The 27,204-nt window shown below is 41.0% G+C and overlaps 1 protein-coding gene across 6 annotated transcripts in view; it reads right to left on the minus strand.

The window, feature by feature from the left end:
* LOC134348983 (uncharacterized) overlaps positions 1-27,204 on the minus strand; it is a 232,162-nt gene that overhangs the window by 46,848 nt on the left and 158,110 nt on the right. For all 6 annotated transcript variants that reach the window (XM_063052804.1, XM_063052809.1, XM_063052807.1 and 3 more), the window contains 3 exons: positions 14,884-15,120; positions 11,210-11,470; positions 7,242-7,386 (listed from right to left, as the gene is read on the minus strand). In XM_063052804.1, the coding sequence (XP_062908874.1) occupies positions 7,242-7,386; positions 11,210-11,470; positions 14,884-15,120 (643 nt within the window). The remainder of the gene's footprint in view (positions 1-7,241; positions 7,387-11,209; positions 11,471-14,883; positions 15,121-27,204) is intronic.

Genomic DNA, 27,204 nt, shown 5'->3' on the forward strand with positions numbered 1-27,204 from the left:
GACTCCACCATCTCCCCCGGTATCAACTAATCTGCATAAAAACTATAGATGGATTTTTGGATACAAGCTGATGGCTCCCTAAAAGTGGCATCATCACTGGATGGTGACCAAGAAGGTGTACGACATGTTTGCCTTCACTGGTTGAATGTAAAAGTTAAGCAGCAATTTAATTAGGCCATGGTTGGAATATTATGTGTAGTCTGTTCACCACATTATACCAAGAAGTGGAGTCTTTAGAGAAAGTGAAGAAGAAGCTCACCAGCATGTTGTCTGGGATTGGAGAGTATTAACTATACAAAGAAGTTGGAAAAAACTTGGATTGATTTCTCTGGAGTATCAAATATTGAATTAAGCTGATTGAAGTACGTAAGATTATGAGGGGCTTAGGTAGGGTAGATAGTCAGTGACTTTATTCCCAGGGTTCAAAAGTCAAATTCTAAATAGCATAGATTTAAAATGAAAAGTGAATATTTTAAAATAGATTGTGGTCTTTGCAATTTCTTGAAGTTATATGCAGAGTAGTTGCTATTCCAAGCTGTTAAGCATCCAGATAGGATGATTTCTAGGGTGCATTGACAAACGTTGGTACGGATTGAAAGAGGCATACCAAGTTGCTTTAGATTCCTGAGGAAGTAGAGGCATTGGTAAGCTTCCTTGGCCATGTTGTCCATGTGACTGGACCAGGGCAGGTCCACTCCTAGGAACTTGGAGCTCTCAATCTCAGCAATGTTAATGTAGACAAGAGCAGGTGCACCACCCACCTTTCTGAAGTCAATGGCCAAATCTTTTGCTTTACTGACATTAAGGGAAAGGTTCCGATTTATCATTATCTGAGGCACAGCCATTACGGTGGTTTCATCTACAAACTTACAGATGGAGTTGGGGTGGATTCTGGCAATGCAGTTCTGAGTAGTGTACAGTAGGAGGGGTAAGGATGTAGCCTTGTAGAGCAGCAGTATTTAGAATAATTGTGGCTGAGGTGTAGCTCGTTGCAGAGGAAGGTGTTGACTTCCAGGATCTAGAGTTAGATGTTGAATTACATTATGCTTCTACATTATTGTATAAACCTCTGTCAGGTTTACCCTCAGCCTCTGCCACTCGAGAGAAAACAAATCAAGGTTGTCCTACCTCTCCTTATAGTACAAGCCCCCCAGTCTTCTGCACCCTCTCCAAAGACTCCTATCCTTCCTATTGGAATGAGCAGAATTGAAAGCAATGCTCCAGATGCAACCTAACTAGAGATTTATAAATATGCAACTTAATTTCCTGACTCTTGAACTCAGTGCCTTAACTAATAAAGGCAAGCATGCCAAATGCCTTCTTTACCACCCTGTCAACTTGTGCGACCACTTTCAGGGAGCTAGGGACCTAGACCCCATGATCAATTTATACATCAACACTAATAAGGGTCTTGCCATAAGCAGTTCACTCTCCATACGACAACAGAGACTTAAGGAGAAGAGGAGTTCGATGGGTAATAAAATGGACGAGTTCACAGTGCTAGCCAGGCGTCAGAGAACATTTCGGGAGTACAGTGTTATGTGTTTTACTGGGGCTGCATGAGGACATACCTGACCAAAACTTTTCCATGGATGGCTTCCAGACCGTTCAGGCTGACTGGAAGTGCACTGAGAGCAGTAAGCGTAACGGAATTGGGGGCTTACTTTTTTGGTTAACAATGGATGGTACAATCCGGGTCATATTACGATTGAGGAACGTGATTGTAGACCCGATATTGAACTTTTTGCTGTTGGACTCCGGCCATATTCCACCGAGATACAACACTGGGTGTCACAGGAGGTTGTCCTGCCTGTGGCCATTGAACTTTGCAGCTCCTCCCGTGGAGGGTCAGACACCCTGAGCCAATAGGCTGGTCCTGGACTTATTTCCATCTGGCATAGTTTGCTTTCTGTTGTTTGATTGTTTATAGTTTTTGTATTGCTATATTTATGCTCTGGATCGGGACTACAGAGCGTTGTGGGAGCTGAATTCTGAAGGAAGGCAGTTTTTTTAAAAACTTCTTCCAGTGCAAGTAGGGCGAGACTGCGCAGGTGCGTGACGTCAACAGGACTGCACGGAGAGTTTAAAAAGGAGACCACCCTATACAGCGGGCAGCTGTCGGAGCGGGCAGCGGAGCGAGTGGGAGCAGAGTGTAAGGCTTTGGCTTCAATGGGTTTCGGCGGTAAACGGGAAGAGGCGAGAGCGAAGCGCCAACTCTTTTTTTCTCCCCCCCCCCCTTCGCGAATCAGCCTGGACAGACAGGAACAGCAGGGCTCACACCGCTAACAGTACGAACTAACAGTTTAAAAAGTTCGTCTGTTTGGTGAGGTAAGTGGGTGAGTAGACTTATTTTTCCTGTTTCATTCCTGTAGAATTAGGCAGCATGTCCGCAGGGTTAGTGCTTTGTTCAGGGTGTCAGATGTGGGAATCCTGGGAGACCTCCAGCCTCCCTGATGGCCACATCTGCTCCAGGTGCACCGAGTTGCAGCTCTTCAGAGACCGTGTTAGAGATATGGAGCTGCAGCTTGATGACCTACTGCTTATCAAGGAAAGTGAAGAGGTGATAGACAGGAGCTACAGGGAGGAAGTCATCCCTAGGCTACAGGGGTCAGAAAACTGGGTCACTGTCAAGCGAGGGAAGGGAAATGCCCAGATAGTGGAGAGCACACCTGTGGCTGTCCCCCTCAGCAACAAATATCTTGTTCTAGATGCTGTTGAGGGGGATGACCTGACAGGGGATGCCCACGGTGACCGGGTCTCTGGCACTGAGCCTGGCGCTGTTGTGCAGGAGAGAAGGAGGGAGAAGAGAAATGCGGTAGTCGTAAGGGATTCCATAGTCAGGGGAACAGACAGGAAATCCTGTGAGCCTGACAGAGATACCCACATGGTGTGTTGTCTCCCAGGTGCCAGGGTACGGGATGTCTGGGATCAGGTCCTGAATATTTTAAAGGGGGAGGGTGAGCAGCCAGTTGTCTTGGTACATGTTGGTACCAATGACATAGATAGGACAAAGGAGGAGGTTCTGAAGAGAGATTTCCAGGAGTTAGGAAGGAAGCTGAGAAGCAGGACCTCCAGGGTAGTAATCTCGGGATTGCTACCTGTGCCAACGTGCATTTTAGGTTTTATTACTGGGCAGCTAATATATGGAACCTCACGTTTTGGTTATACTATATTAATCATGAGGATGTCCCGGGTGGGTTTCTTTAGACGCTAACTCAGTTAACAAATTTTCTATTATCTCTCTTTTGGGATCTTCACTTCCTTTATCCTTAAGTAAGATAACTGAAAATGTGGTAGTCAAATATACTTTGAGGATTTGGATACAATTTAGAAAACACTTTGGTTTATTGAGATTCTCCCTTTCTAGTCCCATTTTTTAAATGATCTTTTTAAGCCTTCTATGACTGATATAGTTTTTAAACAATGGGAACGATTGGGCATTATATGTTTCCAGGATCTGTTTGTTGGAGGAAGTCTTTCTTCATTCGAACAATTGTCAACTAAATATAGTTTACCAAAAACCCATTTTTCAGTAATTACGAATTAGAGATTTTCTGTGATCTCAATGATACATTTCCTAATAGTCCTGAGAAGAACATATTAGATAAAATTCTTAATATGAAATCATTTTATAATGGTTCAATATCCAATATTTATGATATGTTGTTGGGAATCAGAAATGATTCTTTAGACAAAATCAAAAATCTTTGGGAACAAGATTGAGACTTCAATTTCTGAAGAAACTTAGAATTAATTTTTTAAATTGGTTAATACTTCATCGTTATATGCTCGTCATTCCCTCCTACAATATAAAGTGGTTCATAGGGCTTATATGACCAAGGATAAATTATCTGGTTTTTATATGGATATATCTCTCTACTGTGTTAGGTGTAACCATGGAGAAGCTTCATTTATTCATATGTTTTGGACATGTCCACGTCTTAGAAAATACTGGAAGGAAGTATTCCAAACCTTTTCTGTACTCTTTAAAGTAAATTTTAAGCCTCATCCTTTGACTGCGCTATTTGATATTGTTGGAAGGAAAGATATCATCTTGAAGACATCTGATTTGCACATTCTGTCTTTTATCTCTCTTATGGCTAGGAGGGTTTTGTTTAAATGGAAGGATGCTGTTCTGCCTAACCATGCTCAGTGGTTATGGGATGTTATGGCATGCCTAAATTTAGAAAAGATTTGTTGTTCAATTTCTGAATCTAACCAAGATTTTCAAAATTTGTGGGGGCCGTTTTTAAATTATTTTCATAATCTTTGATTTCTCGTTAAAGTACAGAAGTTGGTTAATAGCATATTTTATTATCTGATACGGTTTTTTTCTCTTTTTTTTCCCCAAACAGCTTCAGCTTTGGTAGTGGGTATAGATCTTTTTCTTCATAAAACTGTTTATATTCTAATATACGAATTAATCTAATCTATATGAATATAGGGTAAGGAGTTCATTAATGTGATTCAATATACTGTATCTGGTATTATTTTTTTTCTTTTGTTTTATGATATGTATTCTCTTGGACTCTGTATTCTATATAGAAATCAATAAAAACATTGAGAAAAAGGAAGTTTTGGATACTTGGATACTAATGATAAAAAAAGTCAAAGTCAGCATGGTTTCTGTGAAGGGAAATTTTGGCTGACAAATCTGTTAGAGTTCTTCAAGAAATTAACAAGCAAGGTGGACAAAGTAGAAGGAATTAACAAGCAAGGTGGATTTTATTTACTTGGATTTTCAGAAGACATTTCATAAGATGCCTCACATGAGGCTGCTTAACAAGATAAAATCCTATCGCGTTACAGTAAAGATACTGGCATAGATAGCGGAATGCCTGACAGGCAGGAGGTAGTGAGTGGGAATAAAAGGGACCTTTTCTGGTTGGCTGGCAGTGACCCATGGTGTTCCTCAGGGGTCAGTATTGGGACCGCTACTTTTCACATTGTTTGTCAGTGATCTGGAGAGTGGAATTGATGGCTTTGTGGCAAAGATTGCGGATGATATGAGGGGTAGGTGGTGCTGAGGAAGCAATGTGATTGTAGCAGGACAGACAAATTAGAAGAACGGGCAAAAATTTGGCAGATGGAATACAGTGTTGGGAAATGTATGATAATGCATTTTGGTAAAAGGAACAATAGTGTAGACTATTATCTAAATGGGGAGAAAATGCAAATATCAGAGGTGCAGAGGGACTTATGAATTCTCATGCAAGTTTCCCAGAAGGTTAATTCACAGGTTGAGTCTGTGGTAAAGAAGGCAAATGCAATGTTGCCATTTCTTTCAAGGGAATAGAACATAAAAGCAAGGAGATCATGCTGAGCCTTTATAAGACACTAGTCAGGCTGCACTTGGGAGCATTGTCAACAGTTTTGGGCCCCGTATCTCAGAAAGGATGTGTTGTCATTGGAGAGAGTCCAGAGGAGGTTCACGGGGATGATTCCGGGAATGAAGATGTTAACATATGAGGAGTTTTTGCCTGTACTCGCTGGAATTTAGAAGAATGCGTGGGGATCTCATTGAAATCTATTGAATGTTGAAAGGACTAGATAAAGTGGATGTGGAGAGGATGTTTCCTGTGGTGAGGGTATCCAGAACTAGAGAGTACAGCCTCAAAACTGAGGGGCGACCTTTTAGGACAGACATAAGGAGGATTTTTTTTCAGCCAGAGTAGTGCATTTGTGGAATGCTCTGCCACAGACTGTGATGGAGACCAAGTCTATTGGTACATTTAAGGCAGAAGTTGATAGTTTCCTGATCAGCCAGGACATCAAAGGATATGGCCAGAAGGCAGGTGTATGGGGTTGAGTGGGATCCAGGATTAGCTATGATGGGAGCAGGCACAATGGGCTGACTGGCCTAATTCTACTCCTGTGTCTAAAAAGACAGAATGTATGGTGATATCCAAAAAGGAGAATCCTATCTGCAGGCTAAGAATAAACGCGGAAGACATAAAACAAGTACAGAACTTTTGCTACTTAGGAAGCTGGGTGAGATCAGATGGCAGGTGCGACATGGACATCAAAAGAAGAATAGGAATGGCAAAAGACACCTTTACGAGAATGAAGAGTGTACTGACCAATACTAAGCTAGGCATGACAACTCGCCTCAGAGTACTGAAATGTTACGTTTATCCAGTTATGTTATATGGCTCAGAATGTTGGACAATATCTAGTAACATGAGGAAACGAATTGTAGCAGCAGAGATGTGGTTTTTGAGGAGGATGCAAAGAATATCATGGATGAAACGAATATCTAACGAGGATGTCATGAACAGAGCAAATACAAAAAGAGAAATAATGTAGAAAATCATGAAAAGGCAACGTAACTTCATTGGACATGTGATTAGGAAAGAGGAATTAGAGTGCACGGTAATTATGGGAAAGATTGAAGGGAATAAAGCAAGAGGAAGACAAAGACAAATGGTGATGGAAACAGCAGCCAGAGAACTATAAATGAATACCAATGAATTGATCCACTTGACCTAAAACAGGAGTGTGTGGGCCATGGCAGTCAAAGCTCAAATTGGGCATGGCACCTGATGATGATGATGATGATCTTGTGACCTTATGGTCTTGTGGTCTTATCGCCTTGTAGTCTGTTGCAAGTTTCTTCATTATCAACATCACTTCCAAAATTCATGTTATTCACAAATTAACGGATCAAGCATTGTGCTTTCAAATCCAAATCATTTATATATAGTTAAAGAAATAACTATATATGAAATGTTTAGAAGTATAGTAAAAGCGCTTATTATCATTCTTCCACTCACATCATCTCCTTCTGTCTCATGGATGCAGTAGTTAACACTGGGCTGAGAATATGCACTGAATATGAAAGGCAAAACTATAACTAATCTGTGAACTTTCAGCATAGCTCACAAGTGAGTGCCAACAAGGAGAAATAATTTATCGTCAGTACGAGTTGTTAATGGTTAATCAGATGTAATAGCACACTTGTCAAGCATTGCCCATCAGGATTACAGGATGCGTATAGCATATAGGAAACACAGCTACACTGCTTCCATGACTTTCAACACATTACTTATGGCCACTTGAGGTGTTGCATTTGCAAGTATTTGTCTTGATATTTGTGTTCGCATTGAGCTCACCGTCATTCATTTATCTTCAATTTATAAGCATGTTTCAATCATATGAAATGTTAGCTTTTGTTGAAATAACTTTTGGGATAGAACTAAATAGTCATTTCCCAAATACTTCAGGAAACCAATTTTACTTACTTTGAACAGCTTAAGTCAACTTTCTCCACACAGCCTGTTATTTCAACCTGAATGATGCCCTCACTGTCCTTGGTGTTGAAGATAAATTTGTTTTTCCTCCCCTTAACACCGTGACTGTTGCTTTTAATTCTGATTCTGAAAGGACCTGTGGAAGAAACAGTTTATTCATTAACACAGGCAGCTTCCTAAACAAACCATCTCTGGTTTGTGCACTGCAGTACTGAGTGCAATGGCCCTCAACGGACAATGGAGATCAATTGCATTATCTGGTGTCTAAACGGGCTTCAGGGAGGGAGACGTGGGTCTGTGAGAGAAATCTAGCTTTTGGTTCAATGTGGCGATGTTGGTACAAACCAGACAGTTGAATGATGTGTCTTTACTGACACTTCTCTAGTTAATAAGTTATTAAGAGGGTAAAGCATAGCTGAACATCTTGGCCGAGGGGAAGGCATATTTTACACTCTGTAGAAGCTCACCGATGCTTCCAGTATTCCAGAAAATGACATGCAGAGAAAGTGTCTCTAGTCGTAGAAGCTTTAGCAGCAGCAGAAGACATTGTACCACATCTATTAGACTAACAATTTTAGCAATGTGGTTGGATTATACTTTAAACATGCGCAAGCAGAGAGGACATAGGCGTAAGTACCAAACAAACTGGAAGCCGTCAGGTAGTTCAGGAAATCTCCAAGCCCACCTCGCTCTTGAGTACTCATACTCACATCTGTTGTGAGGAAGTGCTTTGATAGGTTGGTCATGGCTGGAATCAACTCCTGCATAAGCAAGGACCTGGACCCACTGCAATTTGCCTATCACCACAATAGGTCAACAATGGATACAATATCACTGGCTCTCCACTCAGCCTTGGATCAAATTTCGAAGGTCAAAACTTTGAAGTAAATTTATTATCAAAGTATTACATATATTTCACCATTTACTACCCTGAGATTTCTTTTCTTCTTGGTATTCACACTAAATACAAAAATATACACAAGAGAATCAATGGAAAATGGCAAATAACAAGATGGACAAATAACCAATATGCAAATGACAACAAACAGAGCAAATACAAAAAGAGAAAAATAAACAAACAGAAACAATAACAATACAAATAAGTAAGCAATAAGTAAGCATACTGAGAACATGAGATGAAGAGTCCTTGAGTCCATGGGTTGTGGGAGCAGTTCAGCATTCGGTGAGTAGTGCCCCTTTGGTTCAAAAGTCAGATGGTTGACGGGTAATAACTGTTCCTGGGCTAATTGCAACAGAAAATGCAGAAGTTGACTGTAAGTGGCTTTCTGGGGATAAATAAAGATTTGACATGTGGGAGTGTATTATAGAACCAGTTGGTTGGTGTACTTGACCAGCATATTCCTGTGAGGATGAAAGATAAGATGACAGGGTGGCAAGGTTCAGGAATAGATACAAGATATATTTACAAGATATATTGTAAAGTCAGTCATAAAGGAAAAGGAAGAAAATGTATATAAAGATCAGAAAGCTGAAACCAGACAAGGTTTTTGAGGAATGTAAAGGATGCAAGAATAAACTTGAACAAGGAAATAGAAGCACTAAGGGGCTAGGAAATGTTCTTTGTGGTAGATTAAAGAAAATACTGAGACAATTTATCAATTTATTAACAGTAGAAGCATTAATCAGGAAATGGTTATTACTCATGAACAATGGAAGTAATTAATGTGTAGATCCCGAGAAAGAGGGTAAGAGGGTGAGATCAAAATGAGTACCTTGCACTATTATACACGTCAGAGATCGATGATAAATATACTGATATTCTAGGGTTTGTTGATATTAAGGAGGAGGCAACAATGGGTGTCTTGGAAAACAGTGTTTTTCCAGGGCCTGTTGGAACTATCCCAGAATATTGACAAAGCCAAATTAGAAGCTTGCTGATAAGCATTTCACAGGATTCTCTTTAGCTACATTTGAGGTCCCAGGGTATTGGAGATTAGTGCATGTTATACCTTTGTTTAAGGGCCACAGGGATAATCTAGGAAATGACAGGTTGATGGGCCTTACATCCCTGGAAAGAATATCTAAGGCCAGGATTTGCTCCCATTTGAGAAAGTGCTGTGGATATTGACGATGTCAAAAGATACCGTGGGATGTAAATGAGTTGGAAATTTGTGTGAAGAAATGGCAGAGGGAGTTCAATCCACAAGCATCAGGAGAGGTATTTTGGGAGGTCAAATGCAAAAGGGAAGTGCACAATAAACAGCAGAGCCCTTGGGAGACGTTAAAATCTTGGAGTGCAAATTAATCGATTCCTGAACATGGCAACATGATTGGACAGGGAGGTACAATATGCTTATTTTATAGATCAAGACATTGAGTCCAAAAATCACAATGTTACACACCTAGAAAAAAATCTTTGACCCATGATATTATGGCAAACTAAAGAAACACCAAACTAAACTAATCCCTACGGCCTACAGAATGTCTATATCCCTCCATTCTCTGCACAGTCATGTGCCCATCTCAGAATTTTTTAAACTGAATATTACAGCTGTATAAAATATTTGGAGTATTGTGACAGTTCTGAATGGCACACTATCAGAAGAAAGTGGAGGCTTTAGGGAGGTTAATGGGGAGGTACCCCAGGACGTTGCTTAGATCAAGGATCCCAGCATTGATCCTGGTGGAACATATCACAGACTTCCAATGAGAAAAACAGTTCTCTATTGCTACCTTCTGTCTTCTATGCCAACTGGAATTCAATTAACCAACTCACTGTGCGGATCCCACATGACTTATTATTTGTAAATATTTACTAAATTTACTGAACTCCATATAGAAAATACACATTTCCCTACTTACAATCACCTTCATTATCTCCTCAAAAAATTTCAGTTAAATTCTGTGGTGGAGACCAAGCCCATGGGTATATTTTAGCTTCCTGGTTGGTCAGGGCATCAAAGGATAAGGCAGGTGTATGGGGTTGAGTGGGATCCAGGTTTGAACTGAATTGACTTCATTTCTTACATCCTTCACATACATGAGGAGTAAAAATCTTTATGTTACGTCTCTGTCTAAGTGTGCAATGTGCAATCATAGTAATTTATAATAATTGATAATAAATAGAACAGTCATGTAACATTTAAATACACCCAAATCAGCGTGAGTTAATCAGTCTGATGGCCTGGTGGAAGAAGCTTTCCTGGAGCCTGTTGGTCCTGGCTTTTATGCTGCGGTACCATTTCCCAGATGGTAGCAGCTGGAATAGATTGTGGTTGGGGTGACTCGGGTCCCCAATGATCCTTCGGGCCTCATACCTTTTCTCACACCTGTCTTTGTAAAAGTCCTGAATCATGGGAAGTTCACAACTACAGATGCGCTGGACTGTCTGCACCACTTTGCAGAATCCTGCGATTAAGTGAGGTACAGTTCCCATACCAGGCAGTGATGCATCCAGTCAGAGTGCTCTTAACTGTGCCCTGTAGAAAGTTCTTGGGATTTGGAGGCCAATACCAAACTTTCTCCACCGTCTGAGGTGAAAGAGGAGCCATGATGAAATGGCAGAGCAGACTTGATGGGATGACTGGCTTAACTCTGCTCCCATGTCTTATGGTTTTATGGTCAAAAATTATGTGTCAGGACTTCCCATGCACAAAACCATGTTGACTATCCTCAATCAGTCTCTGCATTTTTCCAAATGCGAGTAAATCTTGATTAAGCATAAGGAAACGCTAGACAAAGTTGCATTACATTGCCCAGGGAGATTGTGGATGGAGATACAATAGCAATATTTAAAAGATATTTAGACAGATACAAGAGCAGGAAGGAAATCAAATAAGTACCATGGGCAGGCAGATAGGATTAGTTTAAATTGGCATTGTGTTTGGCATATTTGGTTTGTGGACCAAGGTTCTGAGCTGTATTGTTCTACATTGTATAACTTCAGATTGCATTTCCAAATCATACGCAGTAATAGGAAATATTAAAAAAATACTCACATCTTATGAATAGTTCCAAAGGTGTAAAAGTTACTGGATGGTTTATTAGGCAGGTTATGTTCTCCAAATGGTTGCTATATCGTGTTGACTTGTAATTATGAGCAACAGTCCTGCTTGCATTCTGCTGTTCATGTTCATACTTCTGTCTCGCTTTTGATGAAATCCACACAATATTTTCTGCAAGGCCACCCTTAGCATTTCGGCACGTTGTCACAAGTTGATCTTTTAAACTATTCTGATACTTTGCACTAAAAGGACAGACTAGAGTGGGCAATACATTACGTTATTGTGTGTAATTGAGACTACAAAAACTAAAATGACATTCAGAGATTAAGAATTTTTTTTCCATTTATCAATTTCCTGACAATAATATTTCTCAGTTTCCTAGGTATCTTAACTCCACTTAAAAGCACTTTAATCAGATCAATTGATAAAGCACACTAATATTCCATTGTCCAATTTGTCTGTTTTTATCTTAACTCTGCTCTGATTTGCACAACAGAGATCAATAATTAATCCTTGGTGCACAGTTTATTGACTGGACTATGACTAAATCCCAAAAAGTTTTCATACAATAGTTTACTTATTGTGAAGGCTTTAAAATAGACAAAATTTCTCAAAAATATTGATGCACTCTATAAATAAAAACTAGCTCACAGCAAGTGACTGGGACTCTCATACTGTAAAAGGACTAGATGGGATAGAGTTTGTCAAATGTGTTCTGGAAAATTTCCTTCCTCAGTACCTAGAAGTTCCAACAAGTGAGTGTGTGATATTTGGTCTGCTATTGGGGAATGAGATAGGCAGATGACTGAAGTTTGTGTAGGAGAACACTTTGAATTCAACGATCACAATGCCATTAGTTTCAAAGTAAAATATACAAAAACCATAGGTCTGGTCCATGGGTTGAGATTCTGAATTGGAGAAAGGCCAATTTTGATGGACTGAGAAAGGATCTGGCAAGTGTGGATTTGCCACGTTGTTTTCTGACAAAGGCATACTTGGTAAGTGGGGCAATTACTGAAAGTTCAAGAAATCAATGTTCATGCATCAGGTTGGAGGCTACCCAAGCAGAATATAAGGTGTTGCTCCTCCAACCTGAATATGGCCTCGTCATGGCAGTAGAGGTGGCCATGGACTAACATGTCAGAATGGGAATGGGAAGTAGAATTGAAATAGGTGGCCACTAGGGAATTCTGCTTTTTCTGGGAGATGGAGCATAGGTGCTTGGCAAAGCGGTCTCTCAGTCTATGACAGATCTCACCAATATACAGGAGGCCACATTGGGGGCACTGGATATAGTAGATGACCCCAACAGGCTCACAGGTGAAGTGTCACCTTATCTGGAAGGACTGTTTGGGGGCCCTGAATGGTAGTGAGGGAGGAGGTGTAAGGACAGGTGTAGCACTTGATCCACTTGCAAGGATAGGTACCAGGAGGGAGATGATTGGGGAGGGACGAGTTGGATGTGGAGGCTATTAGATAGTAAGTGACATCTGCCCTCACCCCATCCTCCTGCCACCACACAAGGGACAGGGTTCCTCTTGTCCTTACCCACCACCCCACTAGCCTCCACATCCAGTGCTCCCAGTGAAACCTGACGTAGATAGGCAGACTGCTTCGCCGAGCTCCTTCACTTTATCCTCCACAAAAACGGGAACTGCTGGAGGCCACCCATTTCAATTCTTCTTCCAATTCCTATTTCAACATGGTTAAGATAAAAAAAAGGATGTGCCTGGCAGGAACAAATAAGGTGCTTATAGAGTATAAGAAATGCAAGAGAAAACTTAAGGAAGAAATCAGGAAGGCTAAAATAAGTTATGAGTGTGCCCTAGCTGATAAGGTGATATGTTAAGAGCAAAACGATAGCAAGGGACAAAATTGGCCTTCTGGAAGGCAATCTATGCATAGAATCAAAAAAAGATGAGGTGGAGATCTTAAATGAATTTTTTGCGTCTGTATTTATTCAGGAGATGAACAGGGAGTCCATAGAAGTGAGGTAAAGTGGTATGGACTTCACTGACCCTATACAAATTACAGAGGAGGAGGTGTTTGCTGTCTTGAAGCAAATTAGGGTACATAAATCCCTAGGATCTGACAAGATGTTCCCTCAGACCCCATGGGAGGCAAGTGCAGAAATTGCTGGGGCCCGAGCAGAGATATTTAAATCATCCTTAATAACAGGAGAGGTACTAGAGGGTTAGAAAATAGCCAACGTTGTTCTGCTGTTTAAGAACGTCTCTAAACAGAAACCAGGGATTTATAGGCTGGTGAGCCTGCCATCAGCAGTGGTAAAGTTTTTGGAAGGCATTCCAAGGGACTGGATAGACATGGACTGATTAAGGATAGTCAGCATAGGTTAGTGTGTGCTGAGTCATGTCTAACTAATCATATGGAGTTTTTCGAGGAAGTTACCAGGAAAGTGAATGAAGGCAAGGCAGTGGATGTTGACTACGTGGACTTTAGTAAGCCAACTGACTGGATCCCACATGGGTGGCTGGCCAAGAAGGTTCATCTTGAACTTGGCATTCAAGATGAGGTAATAAATTGGATTAGACATTGGCTTTGTAGGAGAAGCCAGAGTGTGGCAGTTGTGGGAGAAGCCAGAGTTGTCTATCTGACTGGAGGCCTGTGACTGGTGGAGTGCTGCAGGGATTGGTGCTGGGTCCATTGTTGTTTGTCATCTATATCAATGATCTGGTTGATAATGTGATTAACCGGATCATCAAATCTGTAGATGACACCAAGAAGCGGGGTGGAGTGGACCACGAGGAAGACTATCATGGGTTGCAGTGGGATCTGGACCAGCTTGAAAAATGGGCTGAAAAATGGTGAGGTGTACAACTTTGGTAGGACCTACCAGGGTGGGTCTTACACAGTGAATGGTAATGCATTGAGGAGTGTGGTAGAACAAAGGAGTCTGGGAATACAGGTCTATAAATCATTGAAAGTGGTGTCACTGGTAAATAGGATCATAAAGAAAGCTTTTGCCGCATCTTCCTTCATAAATCAAAGTGTTGAGTACAGGAGATGGGATGTTATCTTGAAGTTATACAAGTCATATTGGTGAGACATAATTTGGAGTATTTTGAGCAGCTTTGGTCACCTATCTACAGGAAAGATGTAAATAAGATTGAAAGAGTGCAGAGAAAATTTACAAGGATGTTGCTGGGACTGGAGGACTTGAGTTATGAGGAAAGATTGAATAGGTTAAGACTTTATTCCTTGGAACGTAGAAGATTGAGGGGGGATCTGATAGAAGTATACAAAATTATGAGGGGTATAATAGGGTAAATGTAAGCAGGCTTTTCCCACTGAAGTTGGGTGGGACTACAACTTATGGTTATGGGTTAAGGGTGAAAGGTGAAAAGTGAAAAGTTTAAAAGGAACATGAGGGGAAACCTCTTCACTCAGAGAGTCTTGAGAGTATGGAACAAGCTGCAAGTGGTGCATATGAGCTTGATTTAAGAGAATTTTGGATAGCTACGTGGAAACTAGGGGTATGGAGGACTATGGTCACAGTGCAGGTCAGTGGGAGTAGGCAGTTTAAATGATTCGGCATGGACTAGATGGACCGAAAAGCCTGTTTCTGTGCTGTACTTTTCTAGGACTCTTAAGTTCATAAATATGTGCATGACAAGGGTTAGTGAAACATTTTGTTAAAGTTAACTTACTCAGAACCGTCAATGTTACATGATTTCCAGTGGCTGCACAGGAGTTTGTAAATGCACACATCAGCTTTTTAGCACACACCATACTTTCCAAAGAGCTATTCTGTAAGATTACACCAAAGAAATGTACTGTTTTGTTGATTTCCACGTGCCACTGAGGTTGGCTGATTACTACATTCTCTGTTACATTGCATCTAGTGGTCACTTGATTTTTCAGTTCAGGTTGAACATGTTGTTTCCCTGCAAAAATAATATCATTAATAGCAGAACAGAATCATGTTTAATATCATTGGCATATGTGATGAAATTTGTTGTTCTGTGGTTGTGGTACACTGCAAACATAGTAATAAAAACAATACATTACAATAAGAAGTAGATACAAAAAATAAATTCAGTAAGTTGTGCAAAAAGAGAAGGAAAAGTAGTGAGGTTGTGCTCATGGGTTCATTGTCCATTCAGAAATCTGATGACAGAGGGGAAGAAGCTATTCCTGAAATATTGAGTGTGTGTCTTCAGTCTCCTGGTAGCAATGAGAAGAGAGCATAATTGGATCATTATATAAACAATATTTATCTAATATGCCTAAGAACTTCTTGATGAGTAGCACTGATAGCATGATGCTCAACTTTCCAAAAGCCAATGATTTCACTTCCGGTTCTGTATTAACATGACTAGTTAATCACTCCTGATTTACACTGATGACCATTGACTCCAAGCATTGAAGTTAAAACTCTTCAACTTCCTATAGATTAATCCCACCTTCTCAATGCATTCTTTATATTTTCTGAAATCTTTATGCCCTCCAAAGCAATCCCTTGTTCTTGCTTGATGTATGTGTCCCTCTTTGTTTTTATGTTATTTATTTAATGCATTACAGGCTCTTCCGTCTCAACGAGCAGCAATACCAGCAACCCAGCTATTTGATGGTAGCCTAATCACCGGACAAGTTACAATGAACAACTAATCTACTAACCAGTAGGACTTTGGACTGTGCGAGGACACTGGAGCACCCACAGGAAAACCACACATTCACAAGGGGAAACATACAGACTCCTCACAGACAATGATTTCCAAACTCTGGAACACACCAAGCTGTGATAGCATTGTGCTAACCAGTATCCTACCTCACCTCTTAAGTTACCATGATTGCACCTTTTTTAGCTGATTCCTGATGGATTTGTCTATCTTCAGTATTACAGAAAATATTCAACGAAACCTTCATTCATACAAGTTAATTTCTCTTCACACATTGAGGTCCAAATGACATTTTATGTAATGGTGTTTTTTTACATAAATAAGTTAAAAAATTGTAATATGTTGCTCTGAAAAGCTCTATTTAATCTATATTTTATAATATATTAACCTACAGTGGCATAGTTCTTCAAGCAAGGCACCCATATTATCAGGTTTCAAATCCTAAGAATATATATAAAATGAGAAAACTGTAATTATTAAAGCCTTCTGGATTATAAATCACGGGTTAAGTAAGGACAGAATTAGCAGTCATTGCTAAGTCAGGCAATGAATTCATGATATGTAGAATGAAAACAATTCTAGTTTGTATTGCTAATTAGCATAAATCTGTATCTTCTACTTCAAGAAAAATCTTGTATAATCATGTTTTAGAGTTTGTCACATAGGCTCATGAATGTATAGGGAATTGAAGGATATGGATCATATACTGACAAAAGAAAAATAATTTAATTCAGCATAGTTTTCTGCACAGACATTGTAGACTGAATGACCTATTCCTGTGCTGTACTGTACTGTTCAATGTTTATACTCATTGATAAAGGACTGGTAAGACCAGAAGACCATAAGACATAGGAGCAGAATAAGGCCATCTGGCCCATTAAGTCTGTTCCACCATTCAATCATGACTGATCCTTTTTGCACCTCCTCAGCCCCACTCCCCGGCCTTCTCCCTGTACCCTTTCATGCCGTGTCCAATCAAGAACCTATCAATCTCTGCCTTAAATATACCCAATAACCTGGCCTCTACAGCTGCCTGTGGTAATAAATTCCACAAATTTACCACCCTCTGGCTAAAGAAATTTCTCCACATCTCTGTTTTAAATGGACACCCCTGAATCCTGAGGCTGTGCCCTGTTGTCTTAGACTCCCCCACCATGGGAAACATCCCTTCCACATCTACTCTGTCTAGGCCTTTCAACATTCAAAAGGTTTCAATGACATCCCCCCTCATTCTTTTGAATTCCAGCCAGTACAGACCCAGAGTCATCAAACATTCCTCGTATGATAACCCTTTCATTCCTGGAATCATTCTGGTGAACCTCCTCTGGACCATCTCCAATGCCAGCACATCTTTTCGTAGATAAGGAGCCCAAAACTGTTCACAATACGCAAGGTGAGGACTCACCAGTGCCTTATAAAGCCTCAGCACCACATCCCTGCACTTACGTTCTACACCTTGTGAAATGAATGCTAATATTGCATTTGCCTTTCTCACCACCGACTCTACCTGCAAGTTAACCAAAGTTTAGGGTGTTCTGCACAAGGACTCCCATCCCTTTGCATCTCAGACTTTTGGATTTTGTCCGTTTAGAAAACGAATATTTCTTCTGCACGTCTGCAAATGTCACACATTTCTGCACAAATGTCTGCACACTTATTTCTTCTACCAAAGTGCATGACCATGCATTTTCCAACATTGTATTTTATTTGCCTCTCTCTTGCCCATTCTGCTAATCTGTCTGTTCTTCTCTCCCTCCAAAATGCAGTGGATGCGATCCAAGATGTCTCTGACCCTGGCACCTGGGAGGCAACATAACATCCGGGTGTCTTGTTCATCTCCACAGAATCTCCTGTCTGTTCCCCTGACCATCGAGTTCCCTATCACTACTGCTCCCTTCTTCTTCCTCTTTCCCTTCTGCACCACAGACCTGTGCTCAGTGCCAGTAACCCGGTCTCTGTGGCATTTTTCCAGGCTCACCCACAGCAGTATCCAAAGCAGTAAACTAAATTTTGAGGGAATGGGTGCTCTGTGTTAACTGCCTATTAAAATTTCTATTTCTCCTGACAGCCACCCAGCTACTCATCTTCTGCAACTGCAGGGTGACTACTGCCCTGTAACTGATATTGATAGCAGTATTTGCATTTCACCAGTCATTGGTCATAAGTTGTATGACCATAATAACTTCTCTGCATTGCTTTCTGTCTTAGGGAATGATACACTTTTGCAAGTTATTCCATTTAAGGGAGGTGGTGGAAACCACACTTTGACCAGATATTGTATTGCGGCCCACCCAAGACAAGAACAGACCCAGAGCTATCAAATGTTCCTCGTATGATAACCCTTTCATTCCTGGAATCATCCTTGTGAACCTCCCCTGAACCCTCTCCAATGCTGGCACATCTTTCTTAGATGAGGCGCCCAAAACTTCACAATATTCGAGTGTCTTATCACACCCCTGCTCTTGTATTCTAGACCTCTTGAAATGAATGCCAACATTGTATTTGCCTTCCTCACCACCAACTCAACCTGCAAGTTGACCTATAGGGTGTTCTGCACAAGGACTCCCAAGTCTCTTTGCATCTCAGATATTTGAACTTTCTCCCCAATTAGAAAATAGTCTGTACATTGATTTCTACTAGCAAAGTGCATGACCATGCATTTTCTAACATGGTATTTCATTTGCCATTCTCTTGCCTGTTCTCCTAATCTATCTAAGTCCTTCTGAAGCCTACCTGTTTCCTCAACAATACCTGCCCTTCCACCAACTTTCATATGATCAGCAAACTTGACAACAAAACCATCTATTTCGTCCCAACACCGATCCCTGCAGAACGCCACTAGTCATTGGCAGCCAACCAAAACAGGATCCTTTCATTCCCACTTGCTGCCTCATACCAATCAGCCAATTCCCTAACCATGCCAGTAACTTTCCTGTAATACCATCTGTTCTTAATGTGTAAGCAGCCTTAAGTGTGGCACTTTGTCAAAGCCCTTCTGAAAGTCCAAATATACGACATCCAATACATCCCTTTATCTATCTTACCTGTAACCTCCTCAAAGAATTCTAACAGGTTCATCAGGTCAGATTTTTCCTCAAGGAAACAATGCTGGCTTTATCCTATCTTGCCCTGTGTCACCAAGCACTCCATAACCTCATCTTTAACAATTGACTCCAACATCTTCCCAGCCACTGAGGTCAGCATAACAAATCTATAGTTTCCTTTCTGCTGCCTTCCTCTTTTCTTAAAGAGTGGAATGACATTTGCAATTTTCCAGTCCTCTGGCACCATGCCAAAGTCCAATAGTACTTGAAATGGCTGAAGGATGCTTTGTTCCTAAGCAAGAAGATTCCTCCACAATCTCCCAGTTTAGGACATTCTCCCTCTTTAGCACGGAGTGCAAGATATTCTTCCCCGTGCTTGAAAGGCGGCTAACTTCTTACTTAATGGAGAACCACTATATCAACAGATCCATCCTTAAAGGTGGCAGCCCAGGTTTCTCTGGGTACCTTGAACACACCTCAATAATCAGCCAGTTGATCCACAAGGCCAGGCAGAAGAAAGGCAACCGAACAGTCGTCTTTTTAGTCCACATGTCCTCATCCAGGTTGGCCTGGACCACTACCATATCTCGCCAGTAATACAAAACGTGATCACTAGCTACCTAGGAGGATTCAAGCTACGCTTCACTTCAGCCCACTTTACAACCGGATGGCAAGACCTCTAAAAAGGGATTCCACCCAGCTGTACCATCTCCCCGATCTTGTTTGTCATGGGTATGAACCTCCTCATATCAGCAGCAGCAGACATACCCGAGGCCCAGTGTTGGAGCCCTGCAACATGGGGGTTCATGGATGACATCACAGTAACCCATGTTCAAGCAAGACGTAACCCTGGACAACGTAGCTACCTGGGCTAGGATGTCCTTCAAGGCCAGGAAGTTCATATTCATTGAAACACATTGATGAATGTAGAGAAATGGATGTAGTATATATGGAATTCAAGAAGGCACTTGATAAGGTTCCCCGTACAAGGTTCATTCAAAAAATAATGAAGCATGGGATCCAAGGCGACCTTAATTAGTGGATCCAGAACTGGCTTGCCCACAGAAGGCAAAGAGTGGTTGTAGATGGTTTGTATTCTGCACGGAGGTCGGTGACCAGTGGTGTTCTGCAGGGATTTGTTCTGGGGTCCCTCCTCTTTGTGATTTTATAAGTGACCTTGATGAGGAAGTAGAAGGGTGGGTTAGAAAGTTTGTTGATGACACAAAAGTTTGGAGTGTTGTGGAGAGTCTGGTGTGTTGTGGAGAGTCTGGAGTGTTGTCAGAGGTTACATCGGGACATCGATAAGATGCAGAACTGGGCTGAGAAGTGGCAGATAGAGTTCAACCCAGATAAGTGTGAAGTGGTTCATTTTGGTAGCTCAAATTTGAAGACAGAATATAATATTAATGGTAAGACTATTTGCAGTGTGGAGGATCAACGAGATCTTGGGGTCCATGTCCATAGGAAACTCAAAGCTGCTGCGCAGGTTGGCAGTGTTGTTCAGAAGGCGTATGGTATGTTGGCACTCATCAATTGTGAGATTGACTTCAAAAACCGTGAGGTAATGTTACAGCTATATAAGAACTAACTTAGACCCCAACTGGAGTACTGTTTTCAGATCATGTTACCTCACTACAGGAAGGATGTGGATACTATAGAGAGAGTGCAGAGGAGATTTACAAGGATGTTATCTGGATTGAAGTTCGTGCCTTGTGAGAGCAGATTGAGTGAACCATAGATAACCATATAACAATCACAGCACAGAAAAAGGCCATCTTGGCTCTTCTAGTCCGTGCCGAACGCTTACTCTCACCTAGTCCCACTGACCTGAATTCAGCCCATAACCTTCCATTCCTTTCCTGCCCATATAGCTGTCCAATTTAACTTTAAATGACAACATCGAACCTGCCTCAACCACTTCTGCTGGAAGCTCGTTCCACACAGCTACCACTCTCTGAGTAAAGAAGTTCCCCCTCATGTTACCCCTAAACTTTTGCCCTTTAACTCTCAACTCATGTCCTCTTGTTTGAATCTCCCCTACTCCCAATGGAAAAAGCCTATCCACGTCAACTCTATCTATCCCCCTCATAATTTTAAATACCTCTATCAAGTCCCCCCTCAACTTTCTACACTCCGAAGAATAAAGACCCAACTTGTTCAACCTTTCTCTGTAACTTCGGTGATGAAACCCAGGTAAAATCCTAGTAAATCTTCTCTGTACTCTTTCTGTTTTGTTGACATCTTTCCTGTAGCTCGGTGACCAGAACTGTACACAATACTCCAAAATTGGCCTTACCAATGCCTTGTACAATTTCAACATTACATCCCAGCTCTTATACTCAATGCTCTGATCAATAAAGGCCAGCATATCAAAAGCTTTCTTCACCACCCTATCCAGATGAGAGTCCACCTTCAGGGAACTATGCACCATTATTCTGAGATCCCTCTGTTCTACTGCATTCTTCAATGCCCAACCATTTACAATGTATGTCCTATTTTGATTAGTCCTACCAAAATGTAGCACCTTACATTTATCAGCATTAAATTCCATCTGCCATCTTTCCACCCACTCTTCTAACTGGCCTAAATCTCTCTGCAAGCTGTGAAAACCTACTTCATTATCCACAACTCTACCTATCTTCATACTTACTAATCCAATTTACCATCCCATCATTCAGATCATTAATGCATATGACAAACAACATTGGACCCAGTACAGATCCCTGAGGCACACCGCTACACAACATCCTCCAATCTGACACACAGTTATCCACCACTACTCTCTAGCGTCTCCCATCCAGCCACTGCTGAATCCATTTTACTACTTCAATATTAATACCTAACGATTGAACCTTCCTAACTAACCTTCCCTGTGGAACCTTGTCAAAAGCCTTACTGAAGTCCATATAGACAACATCCACCACTTTACCCTTGTCAACTTTCCTAGTAACCTTTTCAAAAAATTCAATAAGATCTGTCAAACACGACCTTCCACACACATATCCATGTTGACTGTTCCTAATCAGACCCTGTCTATCCAGATAATTATATATACCATCTCTAAGAATACTTTCCATCAATTTACCCACCACTAACGTCAAACTCACAGGCCAATAATTGCTAAGTTTACTGTTAGAACCCTTTTTAAACAATGGAACAACATGAGCAATACGCCAATCCTCCGGCACCATCCCCATTTCTAATGACATTTGAAATATTTCTGTCAGAGCCCCTGCTGTTTTCACACTAACTTCCCTCAAGGTCCAAGGGAATATCCTGTCAGGACCCGGAGACTTATCCACTTCTATATTTCTTAAAAGCGACAGTACTTCCTCTTCTTTAATCATCATAGTTTTCATAACTTCCCTACCTGTTTCCCTTACCTTACACAATTCAATATCCTTCTCCTTAGTGAATATCAAAGAAAATAAATTGTCCAGAATCTCCCCCTCTCTTTTGGCTCCACACATAAGCTGTCCATTCTGATTCTCTAAGGGACCAATTTTATCCCTCACTATCCTTTTGCTATTAATCTAACTGTAGAAACCCTTCGGATTTATTTTCACCTTACTTGCCAAAGTAACCTCATATCTTCTTTTAGCTTTTCTAATTTCTTTCTTAAGATTCTTTTTGCATTCTTTATATTCCTCGAGCACCTCATTTACTCCATGCTGCCTATATTTATTGTAGATATCTCTCTTTTTTGGAACCAAGTTTCTAATATCCTTTGAAAACCATGGCTCTCTCAAACTTTTAACCTTTCCTTTCAACCTAACAGGAACATAAAGACTCTGTATCCTCAAAATTTCACCTTTAAATGATCTTCATTTCTCTATTACATCCTTCCCATAAAACAAATTGTCCAAATCCACTCCTTTTAAATCCGTTCACATCTCCTTAACGTTAGCCTTTCTCCAATCAAAAATCTCAACCCTGGGTCCAGACCTATCCTCCTCCATAATTATATTGAAACTAATGGTATTGTGATGACTGGACCCGAAGTGCTCCCCGACACGAACCTCTGCCACCTGACCTATCTCATTCCCTAACAGGAGATCCAACACTGCCCCTTCTCTAGTTGGTACCTCTATGTATTGCTGCAAAAAACTATCCTGCACACATGTTACAAACTCCAAACCATCCAACCCTTTTACAGTATGGGTTTCCCAGTCTATCTGTGGAAAATTAAAATCTCCCACAATCACAACCTTGTGCTTACTACAAATATCTGCTATCTCCTTACAAATTAGCTCCTCCAATTCTCGCTCCCCATTTGGTGGTCTATAATACACCCCTATAAGTGTTACTACACCTTTCCCATTCCTCAATTCCACCTAAATAGCTTCCCTAGATGAGCCCTCTAATCTATCCTGTCAGAGCACCGCTGTAATATTTTCTGACAAGCAATGCAACACCTCCCCCTCTTGTCCCTCTGATTCTATCACACCTGAAGCAACAAAATCCAGGAATATTTAGTGCCAATCACACCCCTCCTGTAACCATGTTTCACTAATAGCTACCGCATCATATTTCCAGGTATCAATCCATGCTTTAAGCTCATCCACCTTTCTTATAACGCTCCTAGCATTAAAATAAATGCATTTAAGAAATTTTCCACCTCTTACTCTCTGTTTATCATTAACGGTGCAAACAACTTTACTATTTTCTTTTTCTTCTTTCTCCCCTGCATCTGTTCCTACACTCTGGTTCCCCTCCCCCCTTGTATCTAGTTTAAATCCACTGGAGCCTCTCTCGTAAACCTACCTGCAAGAATATTTGTCCCCCTCCAGTTCAGGTGTAAACTGTCCCGCTGGAACAGGTCCCACTTTCCCTGGAAAACTGCCCAATTATCTATAAATCTGAAGCCCTCCTTCCTGCACCATGTCTTCAGCCACGTGTTGATCTGTGCTATCGTACTATTTCTAAACCCGCCTGCACGTGGCACTGGTAGCAATCCTGAAATTGCTATCCTGGAGGTCCTGTCCTTTAACTTGGTGCCTAACTCCCTAAACTCACCTTTCAGGACCTCCTCACTCTTCCTATCCACATCATTGGTCCCTACATGGACCACGACATCCGGCTGCTCACCCTCCCTCTTGAGAATACTGAGAACTCGATCCGAGATATCGCGGACCTTGGCACCAGGGAGGCAACAGACCATCTGGGATTCTCGATCTCTTCCACAGAACCTCTTATCTGTCCCCCAACCATCGAATCCCCTATCACTACTGCTCTCCTCTTTTCCCTCCTTCCCTTCTGAGCTGAGGGTCCCATCTCGGTGCCAAAGACGCAACCACTGCAATTTGTCCCTGGTAGGTCATCCCCACCAACAGTATCCAAAACGATGGTGGGAACGTCCACAGGGGTGCTCTGCTCATTCTGTCTATTCCCCCTCCCTCTCTTTGGCCTTTTCTTCTTGAAGCGACGGAAAATGAGAGGTGACCTGACAGAGGTGTATAAGATGATGAAAGGCATTGATCGTGTGAATAACCAGAGGCTTTTTCCCAGGGCTGGAATAGCTAACACAGGTTTTAAGGTGCTAGGTACAGCAGGGATGCCAGAGGTAATCGCACAGAGAATGCACTGCCAGCAAAGGTGGTAGAGGCAGATATAATAAGGTCTTTTAGGAAACTGTTAGATAGGTACTCTTAGATGGAGCTTAGAAAAATAGAGGGCCATGCTTCTAGGCAGTTTCTAGAGTAGGTTACATGGTCGGCACAACATTGTGTGCCGAAGGGCCTGTAATGTGCTGCAGATTTCTATGTTCTATGTGATCAAAAAGGTCAAAACTATTAGCAAGTTCAGTCTTCTCTTATTCATCTCCACCTGTCATGGTTGAAGACTGGAGTTTCAACTTGAGTTTACTAATCACAAAAAGGATTTAAAATTACTTATAAAATTTAAAAGAAACATTCAAAAATAAAGCATTATTTTCAATCATGTCTGAGCAATTAACAATATAATATTCCCATACGAAAATCAGTACTCTTTAACTGCGTAATTGAATATAAGTAAAAACAGAGCAAAGTTCCTCAATGCGCTTGAAGAACACATACATGGATGAGAAAAAAATAACAGTTCTGAAAGTCTCATCATCAAGTTATTAACTGACTTAAGGAAGCAGATACCAGCGGTGACAGAACAAACACATTAATAAGAACTGTTTCCTATTGGCCTCATTAAAACAGAACGATAGTGGAAAAGGAAACCACTTCGCTTCCTGTTCATCTGTTAGTTTATTAGCATCTGATTTATTACACTGCCTCAGTCCTTCTGAAAACCCCTATTTTCTTCTATTCAAATTCTTCTGTTACTTTTTTAAATATTACATTTATATCTGCTTTTGCCCTTCATAGCATTCCAGATCATAACAATTTATACAACACAATAGTCACCAGGTTGCTTCCACTTCTTGTAACAATTTCTTACTCTATTTACTGACTCTCCTGCCTATTTTAATGCTTACTCCTCATCAAAATTATTCATGATTCAAATATCTCTATTGAATCTCTGCATAATGAATGTGTAACAAAGCACTCGTTCAAAATTATCCAAGAAAAACTATTGAACAGTAGGAAATTGCAGCACACAATTGTACCAATAATGTACCTGCCAGTAAAATAGGTATAAAATTCTGCAACATGAATTTATTGAGCTCGGCCACAGATTAATTGACAGCGCTACTAAATTTGTAATCTCTAGATTACTTCCATTGCCATCTGGCAGTAACTATAGGAGGAGGAAGATAAATCAGATGAAAGTATGGTCAAAGAGAAGTGGAGAAGAGAGGGAATTTTAGATCACTGGGACTATTTCTGGGAAAGGTGGGAGTTTTACGAATGGAAAGGAATGCACCTGAACTGGAACAGGTCAAATATACTTACAGAGGTTTGCTACTGCTGTGGAAAAGTTTGAATGAATTTAGCAGGGGAGTGAGACATAAAGTACAATTTGAAAGGAGGTGCCATTAAGCACTAAATGAAGTCAGTTTGGAAGGTAGAACAAACATGGGTGTGATATACTGGGGGAAAGCAAGGAATCGGACTTGTGGGACAGTTGAACAAATAGTATTGATTAATGCATAGGAATATGCTATTGTTGCTATCACAGAGATATGGTTGAAGGAACCGCAGGTCTGGCAGGCTAGCTCCACACTGACATATAGAATTCGCAGATATACTAGGTGGAGATGCAGAAGAGGAGGCAGCAATGCAGTACTAATTAAGGCCATAAGACATAGGAGCAGAATTAGGCCATTTGGCCCATTGAGTCTGTTCCACCATCCAATCATGGCTGATTTATTATCCTTCACAACCCTATTCTCCTGCCTTTCCCCGTAACTTTTGAAGTTCCAATTGAAGTAACCAATGAAGAACCTATCAATTTCCACTTTAAATATATCCAATGACTTAGCTTCCACAGCCATCTGTGGCAATGAATTCCATAGATTCACCAACCCTCTGGCTAAAGAAACTCCTCCTCGTCCCCGTTCTAAATGGCTGTCTCTCTGCTGAGGCTATGCCCTCTGGTCCTAGACTCACTCACCACAGGAAACATACTCTCCATATCCTCTCTATCAAGGCCTCTCAATATTTGATAGGTTACAATGAAATTCCCTTCTCATGTTTATAAGCTCCAGTGAGTACAGGCCCAGAGCCATCAAATTCTCCTCATACGATAACCCTTTCATTCCCGGAATCATCCTCGTGAAGGTCCTCTAGAGTCTCCAATGCCAGGACTTCTTTTCTTAGATAAGGGCCCCAAAATTGCTCACAGTACTCCAAGTTCAGTCTGACCAATGCCTTATAAAGCCTTAACATTACATCTTGCTTTTGTATTCTTGTCCTTTCAAAATGAATGAAATATAAAAGCAAGGACATAATGCTGAGGCTTCCACACTGCAATAATGAAAGGGGATATCCTAGAAGATTCATCAAACAAGTCCGCATGAGTTGAATTCAGGGGAAAAAAAAGGTAATAACATGACTCATTCTCAACAATCAACAGGAGATGATGATGAGATGTCTTAGCAAGGTGAAAATTGCTGTGCGCTGACAGAGATTTTTAACTATTTGTTAGTCATGGGTGACATGACAACAGGGTTAACTGGCATCCAAGTCTAATATTAGTGGTAGGGGTTTAGCTTTCCAGATGGCAGTCTACATTCTACACCGGGCAAGTATGGAATCTACACTGAATGAATTATTCAGCCTTTAAGTGGGATTCTATGAGGTAATCTTTATCATTGCAAGTGACAGCTTTGAGAGTGTGTTACCAAAATATTACCGACATGTCTCCTGCCCCA

This window comes from Mobula hypostoma, chromosome 7 (assembly GCF_963921235.1).
Source record: "Mobula hypostoma chromosome 7, sMobHyp1.1, whole genome shotgun sequence".
Taxonomy (NCBI): domain Eukaryota; kingdom Metazoa; phylum Chordata; class Chondrichthyes; order Myliobatiformes; family Myliobatidae; genus Mobula; species Mobula hypostoma.